This window comes from Macaca fascicularis, chromosome 9, assembly GCF_037993035.2.
Source record: "Macaca fascicularis isolate 582-1 chromosome 9, T2T-MFA8v1.1".
Lineage (NCBI taxonomy): Eukaryota > Metazoa > Chordata > Mammalia > Primates > Cercopithecidae > Macaca > Macaca fascicularis.
Window position 1 is genome coordinate 69,495,330 of NC_088383.1, and position 24,140 is coordinate 69,519,469.

At 43.2% G+C, this 24,140-nt stretch overlaps 1 protein-coding gene across 23 annotated transcripts in view; it reads left to right on the forward strand.

Annotated features, from left to right (window-relative positions):
• The window catches only part of KCNMA1 (potassium calcium-activated channel subfamily M alpha 1), a 759,311-nt gene that overhangs the window by 669,834 nt on the left and 65,337 nt on the right, over positions 1-24,140 (forward strand). For all 23 annotated transcript variants that reach the window (XM_065520852.2, XM_065520843.2, XM_065520844.2 and 20 more), the window contains 3 exons: positions 9,325-9,448; positions 13,808-14,032; positions 18,216-18,408. In XM_065520852.2, coding sequence (XP_065376924.1) covers positions 9,325-9,448; positions 13,808-14,032; positions 18,216-18,408 — 542 coding nt within the window. The remainder of the gene's footprint in view (positions 1-9,324; positions 9,449-13,807; positions 14,033-18,215; positions 18,409-24,140) is intronic.

Genomic DNA, 24,140 nt, shown 5'->3' on the forward strand with positions numbered 1-24,140 from the left:
AGAATCAGAGTAGGCACCCAGAATGTGAGGCACCTCCTTCCATTTTGCAATTTTGCCTAGTCACTTCCCTTGCCTCCCTGTAGTCCTGGCTTTGCTGAATAGAACTACAGCTTCATAATCTGTGTGTTGTTGACAATTGCTAACGGGTAGGATTTACTCAAGCCATATAGATTCTCCATCTGGGCAAAACTTTATAGCGGTGGTTCTCATACTTTAGCAGGTGTCAGAATCACCTGGAGGGCTTTGTTAAAATACAGCTTGCTGGGCCACAGCCCTACACAGTCTAATTCAGCAGATCTGGCCTGGGGATTGGAAATTTGCATTTCTGTCAAACTTCCAGGTGATGCTGATGCGGCTGGTCTGGGCCACAGTTTGAGAACCACTCTTTTTAAGAATGAGAACAATGAGAGGAGCTTGAAATGATAGAGGCCCATCTCTCAGAAGTGTTCAGATTTTGCACTGGAGAACCAAATAGTTGCTTAATTAAGAACATCTGTCTCGACCACTGTTGCCATCACACGGGTCCTCCCTGCTGATTAGTTACAGCAGCTGGCTTCTGGTGAACTTCAGGCAGCTTTGACTGGTTAGAGACATAATTTAGGGTTGTCCTTCACATCACAATGCCCTTTTTATAGCAAATGCTCTGTGTCCTAATTCATACACCCTCCCTGTGAATGAAAAATGTTGCAAGAACCCTGATTGTCCAAAAACAAATTGTGACAAGATATCAAAGGTAAATGGGTTCTCACTGCACACGTTTTTGATCTCCACAAAAGGTTTGCCGAGTCTCTGTTGACTGCTTGGAGTGTTGGGGGACTAGAGGTGATTCATTAATTCCTCTTGTTAGTTTGGTTGCATCCTCTACTGGATTCTGGAAATACATGGAAGAGCAAAATAGATCCCTGCCCCTAAATAGTTCACCATCTAATGGATAAAACAGACATGGAAATTATTATCGCTGAAGGAGCATCTCTAGAAGTTCCTAGGAAGGGAAAATAACTTCAGTCTCTCTGGCTGTTCGGGATGATGGCTTTATGAGGAACAGTGTTCACTGTTGGCTTTATGAGCCAAACAGTGAAGCCTGAGAAAAGTCCTGTTAGCCCCGTCATGGTGCCTTACATAATAGAAGCTCAATAAAGTCAGTATTTGCAGCTTGGATAAAAGGCCCACGGAGGGATGAGAAATTCACCTCCTTTTAATCAAGTCTCTCATCTCCCAGGGAGACCACTGTAGGGTGCCCTTAATTTGGATGGGATGCTCATAATGACAGAGAAGTCCTCATCGTGTGATAAGACACAAGGTCTTGAAAATCAAGCGAGAAAAGAATGCAATTTTCCAGCCATTTTGTAACTTTCCTTTTTCATAACATTTTCGTGTGTTTGGCTGGTTATTTGTACTTTAATGTAAATTTCTGAAGTCCAGCGTTGAACCCAGTGCCACAGAAGGAACAGGGATTGGCTGTCTTTGCCTGTAAGGGAAATTGTGCACTTTAAAATATGATATCAGCTTCCTCACAGTGGGTTTGCTAGAAAAGGGATTTGTGGTTTTGCTTTAGGCTGTTGTCTTCAAGGCGAGTTTTTTGTGTTTCTGTTGTAGCAAGGCATTTAGTTCACTTCCTGAGATTAATTGATACCAAGTGGCATTTCTTGCTCTGCAAATCCTCAAAACAAAGATCTTTTGCAGGCATACCTCAGAGATATTGCAGGCTCAGTTCCAGGCCTCCACAACAAAGTGAATATCGCAATAAAGCAAGCAACATACATTTTTTGTTTGTTTTCTAATACATATAAAGTTAGGTTTACACTCTTCTGTAGTCTATTAAGTGTGTACATACCTTCATTAAAATATTCCTAAAAACTGCTAGTAATCATCTGAGTCATCAGTGAGTTTTAATTTTCTTGCTGCTAGAGGGTCTTGCCTCAGTGTTGATGGCTGCTGTCTGATCAGGGGGTGGTAGCTGAAGATTGTGGTGGCTGTGGCAATTTCTTAAAATAAGACAACAATGAAGATTGCTGCATCGACTGACTCTTCCTTTGACAAAAGATTTCTCTGTAGCATGTGATGCTGTTGGATAGCATTTTACCCAGAGTAGAACTTCTTTCAAAATTGGAGTCAATCCTTTCATACTCTGCCACTGCTTCATCAACTATGTTTATGTACTATTCTAAATCCTGTGTTGTCATTTCAACAGTAATCACAGAATCTTCACTAGGAGTAGCTTCCATCTCAAGAGACCACTTTCTTTTCTAACCCATAAGAAACAACTCCTCATCCGTTCAAGTTTGATCATGAGATTACAGCAATTCAGTCACATGTTCAGGGTCCACCTCTAATTCTAGTTCTCTTACTATTTCTACCACAGCTGCTGTTACTTCCTTCACTGAAGTCTTAAAACCCTCAAAGTCATCCATGAGGGTTGGAATCTACTTCTTCCAAACTCCGGTTGATATTTTGACCTCCTCCCATGAATCACGAATGTTCTTATTAGCATCTAGAATGGCGATTCTTTTTCAGAAACTCTTCAATTTATTTTGCCCAGATTCATCAAAGGAATCACTATGGCAGTGATAGCCTTATTAAATATATTTCTTAAGTAATAAGTCTTGAAAGTCAAAATTACTTCTTGATCCATGGGCTGCAGAATGGTTGTTCCAGCAGGTATGGAAACAGCATTCATCTTATACATCTCCATCAGAGCTCTTGAATAATTGGGTGCATTATCAGTGCACAGTAACATCTCAAAAGAAATCTTTTTCTCTGAGCAGTAGGTCTCAACAGCAGGATTAAAATATTCAGTATGTCATTCTGTAAACAGTTGTAAATGCCTGACTTCAAAGCTTCAAAGGACAGGCTGATTCTTGTTTGGAACTAATGCAGCTGGTGACTTTAAGTTGAAGTAAAAGCTCATTTACCATTCTGAAAATCCTAGAGGCCTTAAGAAATCTACTCTGCCTGTGCTCTAGCAATGAAAAAATAAACCTTCAATTCAAAAAAAAATATATATATATATAATATCTGCAAAGTACAATACAGCCAAGTGGAATAAAATGAGGTATGCCTATGTTCTTTTTTTTTAAGACAGGGTCTGGCTCTGTTGCCAGGCTGGAGTGCAGTAGTAGTGTGATCTCGGCTCACTGGCAGCCTCAACCTCCTGGGTTCAAGTGATTCTCATGCCTCAGCCTCCTGAGTGCCTGGGACTACAGGCATGCACCATCTGCCTGGCTAATTTTTGTATTTTTTGTAGAGATGGAGTTTTGCCATGTTGCCTAGGCTGGTCTCAAACTCCTGAGCTCCAGTGATCTGCCCACCTCAGCCGTCCAAAACGCTGAGATTACAGGCATGAGCCACCGTACCTGGCCATGCCTGTATTCCTTATTTGACTTTGGGCACGCTGAATTTCTAGCTGTGGACATTGGAGGGTGAGCCAAGATGCAAGGGTTATGGGGTGAATTTCCACTAATCATTCATATAAGTGGTGCATTTATAAGTGCCTGCGATGCTGATTTCCCTTTCTTGGCTGCTTAGGGCACTGCCACTTTGGGTGTTTTGATGGAGAATGAACAAGATATGGCTGCCTCCTGAAAGTGGGAGGGTCTGATGTGGGCACCCAGCAGCACTGGCCTTCAGCCAAGTAGACCTTTGTGTTGAGGCTTTGCCTCTTCTCTCACTGGCTCTGCCACCTGAACATATTACTTATCTATTCTGTTACCCATGTATACACAGAGCTCGATAATAACATAAATTACCTACAGCTTTTCTTGTGATTAGCAAATCGTGAAATGTAGGTAAAAGTTTTAGTGCATCAACATTTGGAAGGGTTCGACTCATGGCAGCTATTCATCATAGTAACAACAGTGGTAATAGTACTAGTAGCAGCAATAGTAGTAGTAACAGTAGTAGCAGTAGTAGAAATAATAATAGTAGCTCTATATCTTTGTTATTGAAATGCTCTCCCTCTCCTACCTCCTTTCACTATAATCAGAGCTACTAATACATGAGTGGGTCCTAAGCAAAGTGTGAAGGATGATAATCATAAGACTCGTTAACACTTCTTGAGGACATGCTCTAGGTCAGATGGTGTATTCAGGGCATGAAATGTCTTTACTTGTGTAATCCTCAAATGGAATCCATTGAATAATGCTAATGATTAACATTCCCATTTTACAGATGAAGAAACTTAGGCAATGTACAACATAGCAAGTAATAGATGAGCCAAGCCTTGAAGACAGATATTTTGACTCTGGAGCCAGGCCGCTTAAACACTATGGTATATTGTCACTAAGGACATAGGTGGTTTCCTGCCCTTAGTGGTATCAACCCCTGAACACTCCATTTGGAGATGGACTGTATAAGTCAGACTGCTCAAATTAGCTGGCTAGTGTTCAGGCTTCCTCTTTGCTTTAAGCTGGGCTGTCATTGGCATTGATCCTCAAATGCATGTCTAAGTTAAAGACGGAGAGAAGTTACCACTCTGGCAGAGCAGATCTAACATGCCTGTATATTGGTGGTGGATAGAGAAGGTGGTTGGAGAGGGGAGGGATATTGACCCAAAACCTTTAGAGGAGATACTGGGTATTACATATGTATGTCTATGTATTCCTGAAATAATGGCAGGATGCTTCCCCCGCCCCTCCTTAAGTCGACAAGAAAAACTTAAGATTCAAGCAGGGCAGCCAGGGGCCTTCAGCTGAGGGATATCTGATACATTGTGCCTGTTTTTCTTCAAGGTGGGCTATTGTGTTAATTTTCTAGGAATGCTGTAATCAAGGATCACAGACCCAGTGTCTTAAACAACAGAGCTTCTCACAGTTCTAGTGGCTAGAAGTCTGAGACAAAATTCTGGGAGTGTTGGTTCCTCCCAAGGCTCCTGAGGGAAGGATCTGTTCTAGACCTCTCTTCTTGGATTGCAGACCTCTGTCTTTTCCCTCTGTCTTCACATAATCTTCCCTCCTATGGAAAAGCTGGCCCAAATTTCCTCTTCTTGTAAGGACACCAGTCCTATTGGATCATAACTCACCCCAATGACCTAATTTTAACTTAATTACTTTTTTAAAGACCATATTTCAAAATACAGTCATATTCTGAGGTACTGGGGGTTAAGACTTCACATAAAAATTTGGGGGAGAACACAGTTCAGTCCATAAAGATGAAACAGCAGATATACCTCACGTCATAGAGTTTCTATTACCCTAAAATAAGGCATGTACATTGGCTAAGTCGCAAGTGACAAGTGAGCCTTGAATTAATTATGGCACCTTTTAGGGAAATTGAAAATTACTTTGTGAGTGGAAGACTTAGGTAATGTCATTGTCATGTGAAAGACAGTATCTAATCCTGGTCCTTGGTTTCAACTAACTGGCCTTTGAGGAGTTGTGGGAGAGGCTTTGGAAGTGGGTCTCTATCATTTTGCAAACTGAAGATGTTGGGATCACTTATTCAGGAAGATTTCTCATGATCCTCTTTTCCATATAACAAACTCTCCAATTCCTTTGGGTTTCCCTGGGTCGTAGCAGAGTTGGTTGGTGTGCTCAGTGGCAAATGCTTGGACTTTCTTCTAGTAATAGAAGCTTTAGAAACTTTGATTTAGTCCCTGTGGCCAACTGACTATCCACTCTCCACCTGTTCCAGAGATCTCTCTGCAGCATAAGCCAGCCTAAAGTACCTTAAATTACTACGGGAACAGACATGGTAAAGAAATTTATACTGTCTGGCCAGAAACAGTTACAGACTCTGTTGTTGCTGGAATGAATTGTGTTCCCAGCTTACTCCCAGACTGTGAAATCCAGTGAGTGTGTAACAGTGCTGGCCCTTACTGGAGCCATAAATTAATCCCTGTCCCATGCTGCTTAGCTCTCATCTTCACTCTAGCAACCTTTCTTTGCCTACTCAGGGCTCTCCAGCTTTCTGATATCCAGCAATGGTCCAGTACTTTCAAAATTCTTTTAGCTGTGTCTTTCCCCAATGACAGCACAGTGTTTCAAACCTTCAGGATCTTCTAGGCTAATCCACCTTTATATGCATATCCTCACTGCATCCCTCGCTCTTCTGGAATGTCTCAATGATAGAAAACCCACTGTCTTGGGCAACAACTCATTTCATTTTTGAATTACTTTCAGTTTTTATAACACTCTTCCTTTTTTGGAAACATGATTTTTGTTCTTTCTAAATCGCATGCATCATTCTTAGTCTGCTGTCAATCAGTCATACTCAATCAGTTTAATCCATCTTCTACTTGACTGTCATTGCACATCTGGAGACAGCTGGAAGGCCTGGTCTGAGTCTTCTGTGCCTTAGGTTGGGCACTATAGTATCCGACATCTTCAACCATGGTTTTAGGTGCCATTATTTGGCCTTTTTCATTTGGGCCTCAATTCTCTGAGTGGGTCCTACTGGCTATTAGTGGATCAACACTGCAACATGCTGAGATTCCTCTTCACGTTTCATGGTTCAGATCAAATGCTACTTTCTTTGCAAAGCCTTCCTTAATGCTACCCAAATATGAGGATATGAACAGCTTTTTTCTTGGTATTCTCATATCACCTTGTACTTTCCTGTAACACTTGCCACAAGGTACCATAACTATTGAACTATTGGTTTATATGTATTTTTTCTCCTGCTATCTTGTGGACCTCTCTTTGACTAGAGACTTTATCTTAATCATTACTGTATCCTGCATTCCATGCTCAGAATAGGGGATTCTTATTGGTTGCTTTACTGTTTCAATAAACTGAAGTTAGAATTCCAAGTACCAAGCTGGTCAGAGAGGGTAGTGTCTCTGTTCTGGGAGGTTTTTGATGTTCCTCAGGTCAGTCTCTTTGGGGGAAATCCTGGATTGTTTATATTTAACTGGTCCAAGCCAGGCTGAGAGATGTGTGGGGAGTAGAGTGTAGCATGGCATACCTCTAAGACTTCCTGGATGCCTCTGGATGTTCCAGTGCAAATCATGGCTTGTAGCTCCAGTGTCAAATTATGCCTGGTTTCTGGAACCCTCTACCCCAGTTAATGAAGCTTGACATTAGCTGTCTTTTTTTCTTTTTATTAAAGGGCGATTGATCATCAGGCTTGCTTATTTGCTTTTCTGGATGAAAGTTGCAGGCCACTGTTACCGATGTCTGACTCCTTCCAAGAAAGAATCAAATATACCAAACCAAAATGTATCTCCTCTTCCCCAAGGCACATATTTTCTAAAAGTGTTTGTTTGTTTGTTTTTTTGCCAGCTTGCTGTTTGATTTGCTTGCTTGCTGATATTATGGGAACATAATTCTGAGTATCTTTTAAATCCTAAATGCATTGGGGGCAGGTCTCAGGTCATCCTGAGATAACACTTTCTCTCCAACCAGTAAACAGGGCAAGGGAATTTGAACCTGACTCTATATCTTCAGGGCAAGTCTACTAACATCTTCTTGCAACTGAAATACGTTCTTCAAGGGCTAGAAAGAGTTCATTTTGTTCATTTTCTCAAACCTCCTCTCCATGATGGCTTTTGTTTACCTACCTATTCCAGATAATATTAATAGATATCTATGCAGCTGTTAAAGACTCTTCAAGGACAAAAACATCCCTCAAAATTTGCTCTCACCCTGATCTGTAAATAGTTCTTATCAGCAACTGCCTTTTTATCTTAACATCATTGACTAAGTTCAGTATTTGGAAGATGACCTGGTGGTTTACATACCTCAAGACCTCTCAACAATCCAGACACTGAGATACTACTCAGAGTGGGATTGTTCTTTTTCTTTTAAGATCAGATGTGACAGTTCCTGTAATAGTCTAGCATGTTCATTGAAGATAACTTTGCAAGTTTGCTTCACATGGTATTTGTCATTTGGTGTAGTCTAAAAGCAAATTCTCAGGCATAAATAAATGCAGTGAGAGAGTTTTTCTCACCTTATGTGGGAGTGGGGAGCATATTGGAGGGTCATGGTAGATATTCAAAAGCTTAATCCTAGGTTTTTGGGTCATGGAAGGGAGATTGCTGTCTCGCTCTGTACCCTTGACATGTAAGTGGGAAGTATCAGAGACATTTCAGAGGGACAAACAGTAAAAACTAAATAAAAGTCACCCTCTGATGTTGAAATATAGAATTTCAAAAGGTAAAATCACTTTACAATAAATGTATGGAATTTGACCCTATGTATATTTTCTGTCTTGTGTTGGCAATATTAATCAGAAAAGATAGCTCCATTGCAAGAATGGTTAAATATAGCTGGGACAATGTCCTAATTATATGGCCAGTTTTGCAGGAAGGAACAATGATTTCCCAAACCTGAGGTGCTGAATCACTATCAGAGATAAAAGCATGGACATTGATTATGATTCAAGGTGCAGGGGCTTATTTATTGTGCTGTAAGCTTGTTAGACCTGCCTGATTCCATTGCAATTCTTAAGGTTGTCAGTGAGGCTCTGCCAACCCACTAGACGGGAGGCCTTTATGGAAGCATCTTCCTTTTTCACCAATAAACAAGGCGATAGAGGGTGAATGTTGCCCTGAGAATTGGAAACAAGTTAATTAAGATGCATCTGAGCTTGAGACTGTCGTCTAAGGAATGCAGCAGTTGGGAGGTGAAGGTGGCGGGGAGCGTCATTGGATGGTTAGTGCATATACAGTTGTCAAGGCAAGGAGAGAGGGTGTTGTTTAGTATTGAAATCATGTATTCCAGATGTGGGCATTTGGTAGTCAATCTGCTCTGAAGTGACATGCTACTGAATCTTTAAAGGGCTTCAGCCAGGGAGAGCAAAATCTGATTGGGCAAATTGCTAAAATATTTAAAGTGCAGCCTGTTAAAGCTTTTACTGCGAAGAGCATCACGTCAGAAGTTGTAGTCAGAAGGAGCGAGTAATTGGCTTTCCATCCTCATGCCAGTCAGTCAGCATGAGGCTCTATTCCTATTCCTTCCTCTTCATTGCCGAGGCTAATAGCAACCCTTTGGGGTGTGTGTGTGTGTGTGTGTGTGTGCGCGCGCGCACACGCGTGTGCGAGTGCTGGGGAGATCGAAAAGCTGGTAATATGAGAGGAAGAGGAGTGAGGTAGCCTTTAAAAGGGAGGCTAAATCCACAAAATGTTAGGAAGACCATTTAGGAAAAGAGGAGCTGGGGAAAGGCAGAAATGCTGCCTGACAAAGGTCAGCTGCACTTCCAGACGCGGGGTGGTGGTTTGGGGGCAGTTGTCTCTCAAAGGATGGATTCTGTAAGCAGAAGAATGGCTTTCAGTGACAACCACTTCCTCTGCATCTTTCATATCCTCTGAGATGTAATTCAGGGGGCACTTTCCATTTATAATTTATCACATTTTCCACTTAGGTTTTCCTGTCCTTTTCTCCCCAGGCATGACCCCTTGTTAATTCCTGGCAATGACCAGATTGACAACATGGACTCCAATGTGAAGAAGTACGACTCTACTGGGATGTTTCACTGGTGCGCGCCCAAGGAGATAGAGAAGGTCATCCTGGTGAGTGAGGGATTGTTCATCTGATGTTGCCCGCTTCTGCCCTGAACCACATTTGCTGGGAATGGGGTTTCCCTAGTGGGACAGTGGGATAATACTGTCCCTAGTCCTAATTATTTTTGATGATTGAAATTCTGAGCATAGATTGAAGCAGCTAGACCTCTGATCAGAGCATGAGCAATATTCAGAATTTTCAATCTCTGCATATATTGGCTCCTCATAAGAGTGGGTGATCACGTGCTGTGGGAAAGGCATGGTGGGAGGTGGTATGAACGTAATTCCTGTGGCCATGGCGCTGGTGTCAGAGTCTGCCTGTACCAATGATTAGCTGCATGGCTTGGGTAATTCACTTGACTTTTTGCACTTCAGTTTTCTTATCTGTAAAAAGATGAGATGAGAGTGACCCTAACTCATAGGGCTGTAGTGAAGATTAAAATCCAACATATGACTCAATAAAGTTACCTCTTATTCTTACTATTATTAAATGTTGTGAGGAAAGCTGAATGCTGCCTGTATTGTTATTGGTTTATAGCAATGTTTTGTATTCTTATAGATAATAGCCTTGCACATCTGCGAGCTTTCTTAGTGCATGTCATAGACAGGCAAATGCATGATGATGCATGACATAATGATGACAATAATGAACTATAGTCCCCTTGGGGAGGCTGGGGCTCAGAGCCCTATTTCGTGTAAGGCTTGTGAACATCTTCATAGCAGCAGTGGGCTCACCCAGTCTCTCCCAGGAATGTCAGCGTAGATAACAATCCATTCTATTCTTTGCCCTTGTTCTATTAGCAGCTTTGGGTCTTAATGCCTACATTGGTTTTCCTACAGTTTATTGTCTTGCTAATCCATGAAAAATGGATTAATAATCAGGAAAGTCAGATGGAAGGGTTCTTTCTCCCTTGGGCCTCTAATCCCCAGATTGGGATTGGTCTGTTCCTGTCAGCCAGGAAAATCCTATCATTTCTGATGTCGGGACCATCCTTCCTAAACAAGGACTCTTCTGGGTCCTCAGAATGGCTGTGTATGCTAACACACTGGACTTTCCCCTGTGCTTTATCTATGTGTATGTGTGTTCTCAACTTAATTATAAATCAGCATTAACAGCCAATACAGTATCAAGCTGGAGGCTGTCTCAGAGGTGGAAAAGTTGCAGGCAAGAGCACAGAAAGTCTGAATTCTTAGCAAACAGCCATTGTCCAACTGACCAGGAGTGCAAATGGTTCTACTTGCAAAGCTGCTTCATGTATGTACATTCTTTTTGTTTTGTTTTGTTTTTCTTGAGACAGAGTCTCGCTCTGTTGCCAGGCTGGAGTGCAGAGCCATCTTGGCTCACTGCAACCTCTGCCTCTCGGGTTCAAGTGATCCTCCTGCCACAGCCTCCTGAGTAGCTGGGACTACAGGTGCATGCCACCACAGCCAGCTAATTTTTTTATATTTTTAGTAGAGACAGGGTTTCACCATGTTGGCCAGGATGGTCTCGATCTCTTGACCTCATGATCGCCAGCCTTGGCCTCCCAAAGTGCTGGGATTACAGGCATGAGCCACCACACCTGGCCATGTATGTACATTCTGATGTATTCATGGCACTTTTGCTCTGGTGGCCTAAACTTAGCCTGATGTTACCGCTTGTGGCAGGTCATAGGCTGGATGCCCTATCTGGGACCTAAGGTTTTAATGACTTGCCTGGATATTGGTGTAGTATGCATGCCAACTGATATTCAATCAACATCTGCCAGCATGAAAACGTTTAGGAGGTGAGTTACTACTTCTATGAAAAATAACATCATTTAACAAAACATCTCCAGGAGGCCTACTATGTGCCACACACTGTTCTAGTTACTGGAGATGCAATCCCTGACAACGACTGCTCTCACAGAGCTTATATTCTAGCAGAGCGGGGCCGGGAGAAAAGGCGTTATCTCTAGGTAGACAAATGAGTACATCACAACATTTCAGATATTTATAGGATGCTTTGAAAAAAGTAAAGCAGCATTGTAGGCTAGAAAGAGACTGGGAGGTGCTGTTTGGAAAGTATGATCCAAGAAACCCTCTCTAAAGTAACACTGGGCTGGAGATGAGAATGACAGGTAGGGCCAGCTACATGAGGATGCTTTGAGGCTGTGTACTCACTGGGTACAGGAAACTAACTACTTTGGGGATTCGAAGATATAAGAGATAGTCCCAATTGTAATTTCCTGGATTAACTAGAGAGAAGTTATAAAATGTAACCCATGAAACAGTGTATTTAAAGCTAAGTGGTAAGAGGCACAAAATGCTATTGAAATGTAGGGGAGAAGGACTAGGGTGTGTTGAAGTGGCCAGGCAAGTCCCATCAGATACACACAGGTTGTGCTTGGGTTGGGCCTGGAAGGATGCATGGGAATTCCAGATACATAGAGAAACAAATGATCAGTTTCTCTAGTGTGCCTCAAACCCAGCAGAATCAGACACACCAGGGCTGAAGCTCTAGAATTAGGACATTCATAAGGTTCTCTGGGTGATGTAGCTGTGGCCAGTCTGACGATGGGTGTTTTGATCCCAGATCGAAGTTCCTGGGGTCAGCATCTGTGCCTCGGCCACTCGGCTAACTGTGCCTTCCCCACCTCCCTAGTCTAGAATTCACTTCCACCCTGGGCCCAGTTGATACTCCTCTGGCTTGTTGAAGGGAGCTAGCCTCCCAGGTGACCTGGCCAATTAAAAATAATTAGGAGCCCTGTCACATAACAGTGCATTATAGACTGGTTGGCTCTCTGCTGTTGGCACCCAGGCACTTGGACTTCCATGCAGCCCAGATAACTAACTCCAGGTCTTCTGCAGGAAGTGGGGATATGTGATGTGAGCTCCCCAGTGGGTCTTCCTTGGTCACAGTTTCTAAGGCATTTCTTACAGCTTGTGTCTTCGGTTTCCGTGGACTGTTGCAGAGGGAAACCAATAATGGTGACAGCCCCTGCTTTATTCTAATGATCAGGTAGTGAAAGCTAGCTTCCTCCTCTCCTTGGGGGTTACTGTAATAACCCTGACATTGTCGTGAATTGCAATATTGGCATTTATACAATCAATGCAGCCGTCAATTCTAGAGATTAAATCAAGCAGAGTTTGATATGTACAGTGGACATTAATATGCCTCCCCCAAAGCATTGTAAGCCACATGGGGCCAGCCAGGCATGCAGTGGGTGGACAGGGATGGGAGGCATTGGACAAAGGTTCACAGCTAGCCTCCTGGCCTCACTAGCTCAGTGAATCAAAGGACCAGCAGTGACTGAACAGTTGTATTTCCTGGGAAGTTGGGGTTCTCCTCTAATAGAGTGACTGTTCTTTCATTTGTCTGCTTTGTAGATAGAGGTTTGGAGTTGGAGGAAGACACTGCTCTGTTGCTCTTACTAATCTCTCTCTGGCCCCTTGTAATGATTATTTGGGGAGATCTTTTCTCCGAATGATGTAAGCAAAGCAGGCCCCTCCAGAAATGTCCCTGGAAACTCCAAGGCAGCATTGGACAGGGGTCAGCAAACTTTTTCTGTAATAAGTCATGTAATGAATAATTTAGGTTTTTCAGGGTATAAGATCTCTGTTGCTACTGATCAGCTCTGCTGTTGTAGCATAAAAGCAGCCATAGGCAATACCTAAATGTATGAGCATGGCTGCATTCCAGTACAACTTGGTGGGAATTTGAACTTTATGTAATTTTCACAGATTATAACATAGTCTTCTTTTGATTTTTTTCAACCATTTTGAAGCACAGAAACCATTTTTAGTTCACTGAACATACAAAAGAACGTGGTGGGCCAGATTTGGCCTGTGGGTCATAGTTTTCTACTCCTGGCTTTAGGTAGCATATTCCACCTGCTGATGCATGGACATCTCACTGATAAGTCTAGAATTCCAAACTCAAATTTCTCCAACTGAGCCCAGTGCAGGCATCTGACCATTTTATCATCATCTCAGCAAGCAGGCCAGAAAAGGCAGCTCATTTAATCAATAGTTTCATGGAAATGAAGACTTCTCTTTCCAAATAGCATAAATATTCCTTTTCCTTTTTATTTTACCTCCTGAAAATTATTATGAAGATCTTCTCACACGTATTTATGGCATCTCTTTCTTAAATCTTTTGTCAAAGAAGGCAGCAATGTGCATGGGTATACATTTGGATACATTTATTACATAAATATAATACGTATACACATGCTCAAATTATAGCTTTGTATGGCACATATATAACATTGATGAAATAAACATAATAGCACATAGTAAGCTCTCAGCAAATATTTGCTTGATTCTTTGCACAAATGATTTTTCCACTCCTTACGACAGCCCTACACAGTCTTCTCTCTGACGCTTACACACTTCTCCCTGTTGCAGACTCGAAGTGAAGCCGCCATGACCGTCCTGAGTGGCCATGTCGTGGTCTGCATCTTTGGCGATGTCAGCTCAGCCCTGATCGGCCTTCGGAACCTGGTGATGCCGCTCCGTGCCAGCAACTTTCATTACCATGAGCTCAAGCACATTGTGTTTGTGGGTTCTATTGAGTACCTCAAGCGGGAATGGGAGACGCTTCATAACTTCCCCAAAGTGTCCATATTGCCTGTAAGTCCAAGGTCACATTATTGATGCCTTTTCTTCTTTTCATTCACAAAAGAAAATCCCAGATGGATATAATAGTTGTAGCTTTGATCATGCCTGTGCTTCTTCATCTGGATATGGGCCTGAGGACTCAGCACTTCCCCTATGCTCTGTCAAGGAAAATCCAAACCCTGGGAGACCTTATTAAAAGGAATTTGCAGCCAAGTTCAGTCCGTCATCAGGGATGAAGTTTAGCTTGTATCAAGTATATTAACCATATCAGTGTCTAAACACTCTCTCATTCCTGCCTATACAAAACCTAGAGCATTGTTATATTATGATGTTTATAGTAAGGATTTGCTTACAGAACTATTTATAGCGTTATACTTACGGCATTTTTAATGCTTGAAGAAACCTTGATCTGTGCCACCTTCTGTGTTTAACTAAATAAATGCAAAGAACAGAGTTCTTTATTTCTGCTGTACAGAAGGCCAACTCCTTCTACAGCTCAGCCCCTAACCCCTGTTCGTTTAGAAGTCCCGCAATGTGTTCATGGTTGTGTTTGTGTGTGTGTGTGTCCGTGTGTGAATGTGTGCATGATACTCTTGACCGCAAAACATTAGGACTTCGGTCTGAAAAAACAGTCTGGGACTCCACAATTTAGTGTGAGGATATGGGATTTAGGAGTCATGTGATTAACTACTTCTTAATCATAGTGAATGCATAGTCCACAAACTCTCAAAACATTGTAGAGAATTATGCATTTTAGTGTTTGATGTAATTCTCTACATCACAAATTCATGCAAATCTCACCTCTCTTCCAAATATTTTTCTTGTAAGTTCACATCCCTAAAACTAAGAAATAGGGGCCGGGTGCAGTGGCTAATCCCTGTAATCCCTGCACTTTGGAATGCTGAGGCGGGAGGACCACTTAAGCTCAGGAGTTCATGAGCAGCCTGGGCAACATGGTGAGACCTCTTCTCTACAAAAAGTTTAAAAAATTAGCTCAATGTAGTGGTGCATGCTTTTAGTTCCAGCTACTTGAGACTGAGTTGGGAGGATCACTTGAGCCTGGGAGGTCGAGGCTACAGGCGGCTATGAAAGCACCACTTTACTCCAGCCTGGGCAACAGAACAAGACCCTGCCTCAAACAAAAACAAAAACAAAAACTGAGGAACATGGATCTCTCTACATGTCAAGAGGTCTGGGTTTGTCCCACTTACAAAGCTAAAATCTATTATTTCTGTTAGCTTCCAAAACCTCAGAAATGGGGGGAAAAAGAGCCAAGTAATATAATTCATTAAAGAACACGTAAGAATCTATCCACAAGTAGTACTCGTTACTCATTAGATGCCACCATGTGTCTTTACATAATGCTGGCACAATAGGGACTCAATAAATATTTAAAGGAGTATGAAAAAGATCAGACAGTTATCTTTTGGATGCTGGGGCAAAAACCCACTGCCTTAGTGAGCACAGACAATTGAAAATAATCACCTATAGACAAACAGTCATACACAGAGGAGAGCATAAGCATATATATACTTCGCTAATTCCAGAAATATGGTCAATTTGATTATATGATTCCATGGTTATCTTTCTATCATGTGCTCCTTCACATAGTCCCCTGACCTCTAAAAGTGTCTTTGTAAAGAGTTTATTATTTTACCAGGATACATGAGTCTGCGTGTGTTTGTGTGTGTAGAGAGATGGTTATATGTGTGATATTTGGTATTTGTGTGTGTGTGTTGTGTGTTTGTGTGTGTTTCCTCCTGTGTGACCTTGTTTTCTTTTTTTTTTAATTTTGAGATGGAGTTTCACTCTTGTTGCCCAGGCTAGAGTGCACTGGCACGATCTCAGCTCACTGCAACCTCCACCTCTTGAGTTCAAGCGATTCTCCTGCCTCAGCCTCCTGAGTAGCTGGGATTACAGGCGTACACCACCATACCCAGCTAATTTTTTGTATTTTTAGTAGAGACAGGGTTTCACCATGTTGGCCAGGATGGTCACAAACTGCTGACCTCAGGTGATTCACCCGCCTTGGCCTCCCAAAGTGCTGGGATTACAGGCCTGAGCCACCGCACCTGGCTCTGTGCGCCCTTGTACATGTTCACTCATCTGTCTTCATATATGTGAATGAGCTGTCATCTTTGCAGGTCTTTTTCAAACCCTCCAAAATTTAACATACTCAAGCACAATAGATTTTCACGAAATGGGCCTTCACCTATGTCTTCACAGAGTTTATTGGTTAAACAGTACCCTGCCTATAGGGCCAGCCCAGAGAAACATAAGCGATTTCTGTGTATGTCATTTGTATTTCTTGTGGTTTGAAATCATGTGTGGACAACTGCACAGGGATCATCTTATATCACAATTATGGCTGGCTTCCCTACAAAGTGAAAATTAAAAGAATATGGATGCAGGCAATTGAGGCTTATGTACTGGCAAAATGATTCAGGAAGTCGATCAGACTTGTTTTGTACCAAGAGATCACAGGAAAAGAGGGCATTCTCCTTCTCTCAAAAAGATGCTGCTCTAGAGCCTGGAACTAGTTGTGTCTCAGCAGCACCCACAGTGCTAAATGCCCCTTCCTCCATAGTTGCACAATATTTTAGGGGCTGAGAATAGAATCATGACTACCACTGACTCATAAAAGAGGGTAGATAGGCTCCATCTCTGCAGCCAAGTCTCTTCTTCTCAAAGCCAGTTCTCCAGAAAGGCAGATTACAGGAGGACATTCACAGATAGGTGGTAGTTGGCGAACCCTTGGTCTACACAATCAGTGAGTTGAAGGTAACTCAGGTCACCACATAGGCAAAGAGGAAGCTAGATTCAGGCTAGAGGGCCAGTGAAGCTGGTGGCCAGACGGGAGCCCCAAAATGATGCTGCATGTCCACTGGGGAGCTATGACATGGGGTGGCCTGATGATTTTGCTGTGGCTCCACCTGAAGACACAGAGCATGTGGAGGCCATGGCCCTGTCCTTCAACTCTAACCCTTCTATTTTATCCTGCGCTTGCATTCCTGGACTCTGTTGTTACCTCCTGGATCCGGGATTTTTCCACTGTCTTTTGTTGTTATTTTTTATGTTAAAAAATCTGTTTACTGGCTTATTTATTTTTTAATAAGTATATATTTGTATATTTGTAATATACAAATATATTCTTGTTATAAAATATTCAAACAATATAGAAATATATAAAGTCAAAAGCAAACTTTCCCCTCACCCCCACCAATCCTATTTCCCTTCCCAGAGGGAATTACCGTTATTAGTGTAATGGGTATTTTTCCTGTGCTTTCCTTCCAAATTTACATACATTTATATATATGTAATTTTATTTTGTGGGATTTTTTTACATAAATGAAACTATACTTTTTTAACTGCTCTAGAACTTTTTTTTCACTTCCCCCTCTATCTTAGAGAGGCTTCTAAACTGATGCCTGCATGGGCAGCCAGCTCTGCCTCTTTACCTCCTGCATACATTTTCATTGTGTGCATGTCCAAAAGTATATTTCACCATTCCTATGTTGTTGGACAATTAGGCCATTTCCTTGTGTACTTTTTCTTGCTGAAAATATGCAATAAAATTATATGACCTGAAGCTTAACTCCTTTCCATATCTCTTTTGCATTACACACATTAATTCCACTCCATCCATAGCCTCCACATTGAGCCACATGTCCAGGCCCACCTCATCACTCCATGCTCACTGGCCATTTCCCCTTGGCTGCGTTGAAACTGCTGTCTTTTGCCTGAGACAGAAGTGACCTGCTATTAAATAAACAGGCACTTGAAACCCACCCCCTCGTTACGTTCTGAAAGCCAGAGGTTGCCACAGGACAGTTACTTAAATCAAGACAATTTCCAGGCAGGAAGAAGATGTAGAACCCTGGCATTATTCCTCTCCCGCGTTTGTTGTAATAGCTTGATTGAGTATTGAGAGCAAGCTTAAAATGCTGCCATCAGCACCGGCTACCCTTTAGATTAGCACACAGCTCCTATTCCCTTGAATGTAGTTAGGCCAGCTTAATGTCAAGGCATAAAAAAGATACTTGTTAAATAATTTCCCAAAGCTCCGACTCCATCTTTAATTTGTTTTTATTTTTTTCCTCTTTTCCTCTCCTCTCACTTTTGCTCCTTTCTCTCTCTCTCTCTCTCTCTTCCCCACCTCTGTTTTTTTTTTTTTTTCCTTTCCTCTATGCCAAAGGGTACACCATTAAGTCGGGCTGATTTAAGGGCTGTCAACATCAACCTCTGTGACATGTGCGTTATCCTGTCAGCCAATCAGAATAATATTGATGATACTTCGCTGCAGGACAAGGAATGCATCTTGGCGTCACTCAACATCAAATCTATGCAGTTTGATGACAGCATCGGGGTCTTGCAGGCTAATTCCCAAGGTAAGGACAGCCTGTAATACTTCTTTGCTGTGCCTACGGGGGACAGGGGCTGGCAAGAGGGATATCCTTCACTCAGTAATTCAAAGAGGCTCACATCAGCCTGCCTGGCAGTGAAACCTGCGGTCGCCGTGATGGCTTTCAAAGGGGCATCTGCTGCCTCTTCTTTCCGTTCCCGTGCAGGCTTGAGACCTGGTCACCCACACACAGACTAGGTTGCCTTTCCAGAGGATAAACAAGCCTTTAAATGGCCACCCCCTCAGCTTTCCCAAAGAGTGGCTTCATGACCAGTGTCATCATCTAAATGTCAGATCACTGAAAAGATGCTGGCTGCACAATTCTGACTGTTTCCTTCCAATATATGTTTTTGCCATTGGGCTGGGATGGGAGGGAAACTTTGCTATTGTTAGAACTGCCTCTAGGACTCTGCTGACCGAGGGATGGTAATCTCTGGAGAGCAGCAACTCTATGGACACTAAAAGTCATTTAGCAAGTGGTGACACTTGTCAGACCACACATTTTCCTATCGGCGGCAAAGCAGCCTTAAGTGACACACGTCTGCCTTCCTACTCTGCCCCTAGTCTTTTCTGTCATTTGCTTTGGGACCCTGGGCAGGTGGTTACAAGTAAAGATGTCTAGGGGTCTCAGAAAGGCAACACAGCAAAACCTTCATAACAAATGACCTCCGTAATCAGGATCTGGCAGGATAGGATGCAAAGCATTTTTCTTTGAGTGACACCTCTGTGTAGGCTTGCCATGAATCGGAGGATCATTGTTACAGACGAGCTACGAGACAGTGGCATTGGCTGCCTGATGGGGACCTGAATCCCATCAGCCCAGGATGGAAGGCTGTAGGAGCACAGCCCATGAGAGCTATGGCTACTGGGATATGAAGCATCATCTCATTGATAGCTGGGCAAGCGTCTGACCTCCTTCCCGTCATGCTAGGCTTTCTAGAAACTCAGCTGAATCATGCATCCTGGATCTGTGAGCTACATTATCTTTTGTCAACTTGACATCACCACCACTGCCTTCTAACATTTGCTTAGCATTGCAGAAAAGCCAGGAACAATAGTTCCTAGAATCCTCTTCCCTGCATGGCTCTGGGCTAGAGTCAACTGGTGGAGATGGGCACTGGGGTGAGATTTGGAAAGTGGAGGAGAAAGATAGGCTTTGATTCTTTGGAGGCAACGGCAGCCAGACCCTGGCCGACCCGGGTTCAAATCATCTCTCAGATGAGCTTTTTAGGAGCCAGTGTCTTCACTGCTAGGGACTGAGAGAGGGGCTGGGGCTTCCCTGAGGATCTTGAGATTCACAGCAGCTTCTGGTCAAGCTTAAGAGAACCTTCCCCTTTGGTGTTGCATGTGAAATGACTTCTGTCCTTCTGATATCACCTTGATACAGCCTGAAGCCTAATTTTTGACCTCTCCACACAACCATCCTCCCTGCCACACCCAAATCTAAATATTGGTATCCACCTGCTCAGCTGTGCCCGCAGGACAGCACAACGTGTGAAGGCCTAGGAGAGGCTCTGAGCTTACTCCCAGCTGCATCCTGAAGAGTCAGAGCCTGCCTCCTGTGCGGCCTGCCTAGGTAGCACAGGCAAGAGAGGATGTGAGAAGACAGCAAGCTAATGTTCTAGAAGGCGAAAGAGGCAAGCTGGCATTTGGTTCCTGCCTTTAAGCCCTTGACCTTCAATATGTGTCCTCTCTGCCCTGCCACAGTATGGGTGTCTGTTGGGGGAGCCTGTTAGAGTTACAGAATCTCATGGCACATCCCAGACCTGCCGGGTCAGAGTCTGTATTCCAACAAGATCCCCGGGCAACTCAAATGTACCCCTTTAAAGCACGGTAAACCTTCACATGAACAGGACGTGACCAACCCTTGGTAGATGATCCTCCTCTCCTGGGGAGGAGTGAACCATCAAGGGGAGTGGAAAAAAGTGGAAGCTGTGATTCTCCCTTTAAGTAGAGACAGAAGCCAGCAGGAGGGGGCAGGAAAACACTCCCTTTCCCCAACATGACTGTTTCTTCCAAACTCAATCATCATGATTTTCCAGGGCCGTAGATTAGAATCTCAGAGTATAATTTAGTTAAATACACATCTGATATAGATGTTCCTTCCAGTTCTCCTAAACTTTATCCCAGCCTCTTAGATCCTATATAAAGGCCAAACTGGTAACAATTTTTCCACTCCCTGGTGCCCAAAAGCCTTCTTTATTCTTTTTTAGGACAGGATAAGCAAGAAAAATAGGTTTTGACAGGAGATACGAAGAGAAAGAGAAAGGGAGCTTATTTTTCCTCCAAAGGAAAAAAGAAGGGCACTCTTTCTTTTGTATACACACATGCACACAGTTATGGTCTGAATGTTTTTGTCCCCTCTACCTACTCCCTGCCAAATACATACAGTGAAATCCTAACCCTCAAGGTGATATATTAGGTGGTGAGGCCTTTGGGAGGTGTTTAGGTCGTGAGGTGGAGCCCTCATGAATGGGGCTGGTGTCCTTATAAAAGAAGCCTGAGGTTGGGCACGGTGGCTCACGCCTTGGGAGGCTGAGGCGGGCGGATCACCTGAGGTTAGGAGTTTGAGACCACCTGGCCAACATGGCAAAACCCCATCTCTACTAAAAACACAAAAAAATTACCCGGCTGTGGTGGCGGGCACCTGTAATCCCAGCTACTCAGGAGGCTGAGGCAGGAGAATCGCTTGAACCCAGGAGGTGGAGGTTACAGTGAGCCGAGATGGCGCTACTGCATTCTAGCCTGGGCAACAGAGCAAGACTCTGTCTAAAACAAAATAAAATAAAATAAACAAACAAATAAACAAATAAAGTAAAATAAGCCTGAGAAAGACCCCGTGCCCCTTCTGTCATGTGAGGACACTGCAAGAAAGTCCTCACCAGAGACTGAATGTGCCAGCGCCTTGACCTTGAACTTTCTGTTCTCCAGAATTGTGGGAAATAAATGTCTGTTGTCTATCAGTCACCCAGGTTATGGTGTTTGTTACAGTGGCCCAAATGGACTAAGACCGCACACGTGACAGAAGGCGGCAGAGGATGTGTCTCTATGCTCAGCAGTGATTCTTGTAGACCCCTGGTCAGCAGTGGAGAGGAGCATTTGTCTCTCACTAGCCAGCAGTCTGTTCTCTCCCTAAGAGAGAGTGTCAAAGCTCTAGGCCCACCAAGGCTTTATGTCCCATTGTTTTCTTGTCTGTCTGCTCCTCTCTTGGTTTTGAATATTGTTCTCTGGTGACACTCTAACCTTGTAAAGGCAGTGGTCCAGTGGGAGCCATCAACACAGAGAAATCGCTCCTTCCCCAGTGCTCACTTCTGGCTGCAGACCCAGCACCCCACTCCTTGGGCTCCTGTCAGCCTGTGAGCGGACTTTCCCTGCCTCTCTATATCTGAGACCCTTTTGACTAACTGCAGTGCCCACTGGCCTAAGATACTTTTGCCATCCTTCATCTGGGTGTTTGGCATGATCAAGCTCCAAGGGAATAGGAATTATGGGGAATGAAAAGGATTTCATGTTACTCTCCTTTTTTTTTTTTTTTGTCTTTTCTTTCTTTTTCTTTTCTTCTTCTGTTTTTTTTTTTTTTTTTTTTTTTTTTTTTTTTTCGTTTGTTTCTTTTTTGAGGTAGAGTCTCTCTCTGTTGCCCAGGCTGGAGGGCAGTGGTATGATTTCAGCTCACTGCAACCTCCACCTCCTGGGTTCACGTGACTCTCCTGCCTCAGCCTCGCAAGTAGCTGGGATTACAGGTGTGTACTGCCACACCTGACTAATTTTTGTATTTTTAGTAGAGACAGAGTCTCACTATGTTGGCCAGGCTGGTCTCAAACTCCCGACCTCAGGTGATCCACCCACCTTGGTCTCCCAAAGTACTGGGGATTTCTTGTTACTCTTATTTTGGGAAACAAATCTAACTTCCTCTGAGTGATAACTGCATAGATTTCTGGCCACTGACACCCTTGCTTTCATTCTTATGTATTCTGTGGTCCTTTATGGAACCTCGTGCTCTGCTTTGTCTGGTGAACTGTTTCCATGTCTCTAGAACCTCACTGGGTAGAGATGTGGACTCCGAACAAATGCCATGCTCTGGGGCCAGAATATGCATGCAACCTTATGGAAAGCTTTCCTAACATGATATAATTTAGCATGAAAAATGTGCCTTCACATTGAGAAAGTAGAACCTTCATTGGACAACTGCCACTGCATGTTATTAGGGCTCCTAGACTAACAAAGCCTCTCTTTTCTCTTCTGTTCTCTTTTCATGTTCCCTTTTGATGTCACTTTTCTAGCCCACATGGTGTCAGAACTGACCCAGCCTAGGGATTCTGGACCAGACACTTTCTGAAAAGACCCAAGATGTGATGGCTTGTTGTCAAAAACAATTACAGAAAAAGGTGGCATACCCCAAGCCAGATGGTATATCCAATGTGACAGTCGGGTCTATGAGATGCAGTTTTAATATACAGCAGGCAAAACTGCAGTGACAATTATATAAAGCAGATGAAGCTCTTCTTGCTGGTCAGCAAACATCAGCTCAGAACCACTTTACAGCTCTTTACCAGCAACTAAGTGCCTTTATTTACAGAGTGCCTGTCACTTCCCTTTGGCTGGAGAGCTGGTGTATTATTTAGCACACATTTATCCAGGGAAAACATTTCAATTTAAATCAGCTGGTACAACAGTGGCTCTTGCCAGACTGTTTCCCTGCGGTTCGAAAAGATGAGAACTGAGTCTGATCTTGGAAGAAAGGGTGAGCAGAGGGAGGCAGGGTCTGCTCTCTGAGCTGCTTCAGTTCATACCTGAAAAGAGGGAGCATGCCATGGCGTTTCCCATTCTGCTTTCATAGTGTTTTGAAATGAGGATCTTGTAGTTTCTTCCTGCTTACCCTTCCAGGAAGGGTAACTCCTAAGGAAAACAAAAAGGAATAAATGGCTGTTCTCCATGCATCAGGCACTCTAAAGGCCCAGAACACAAAGGTGACCAAAGGTTGCTTGGATTCAGCCACTCACTATGCTTGCAGGACTCAGGTGAGTGGAGGGGGTATCCCCATAAACAATGACAGTGCAAGGAGACAAGGACGAGGCTAGAAACAGCGGAACACAAAGGGATCCTTGGTTTATGTATTTTGAGGAATTGAGAAGGCTTTCAAGAAGAGGTGGCATCAGCCAGGCATGGTGGCTAACGTCTGTAATCCCAGTGCTCTGGGAGGCCAAGGCAGGTGGATCACAAGGTCAGGAGATTGAGACCATCCTAGCTAACACAGTGAAACCCCGTCTCTACTAAAAATACAAAAAATTAGCCAGGCCTGGTGGCACACCCCTGTAGTCCCAGCTACTCGGGAGGCTAAGGCAGGAGAATCGTTTGAGAGGCAGAGGCTGCAGTGAGCTGAGATTACACCACTGCACTCCAGCCTGGGTGGCAGAGCAAGACTCTGTCTCAAAAAAAAAAAAAAAAAAAAAAAAAAAAAAAAAGGTGGCATCTGTGGATGATTTGAATACATGTGGCTATGGAGCACTTGAAATGTGTTTAGGAATTAAATTTTTCCTTTTATTTAATTTTAACAAATATAAAAATTTAAAGTGACCCATAGCCAGTGGCTACCACATTGGATGGTGCAGTCCTAAAGTATAGACTTGTCTTGCTAAAGGTTTGGATTTGGGGGAGTCATTAAAGATTTATAGGAAGAGGGTAATTAATTCCATGCTTGAAAAAGATAACAGGTGGGGG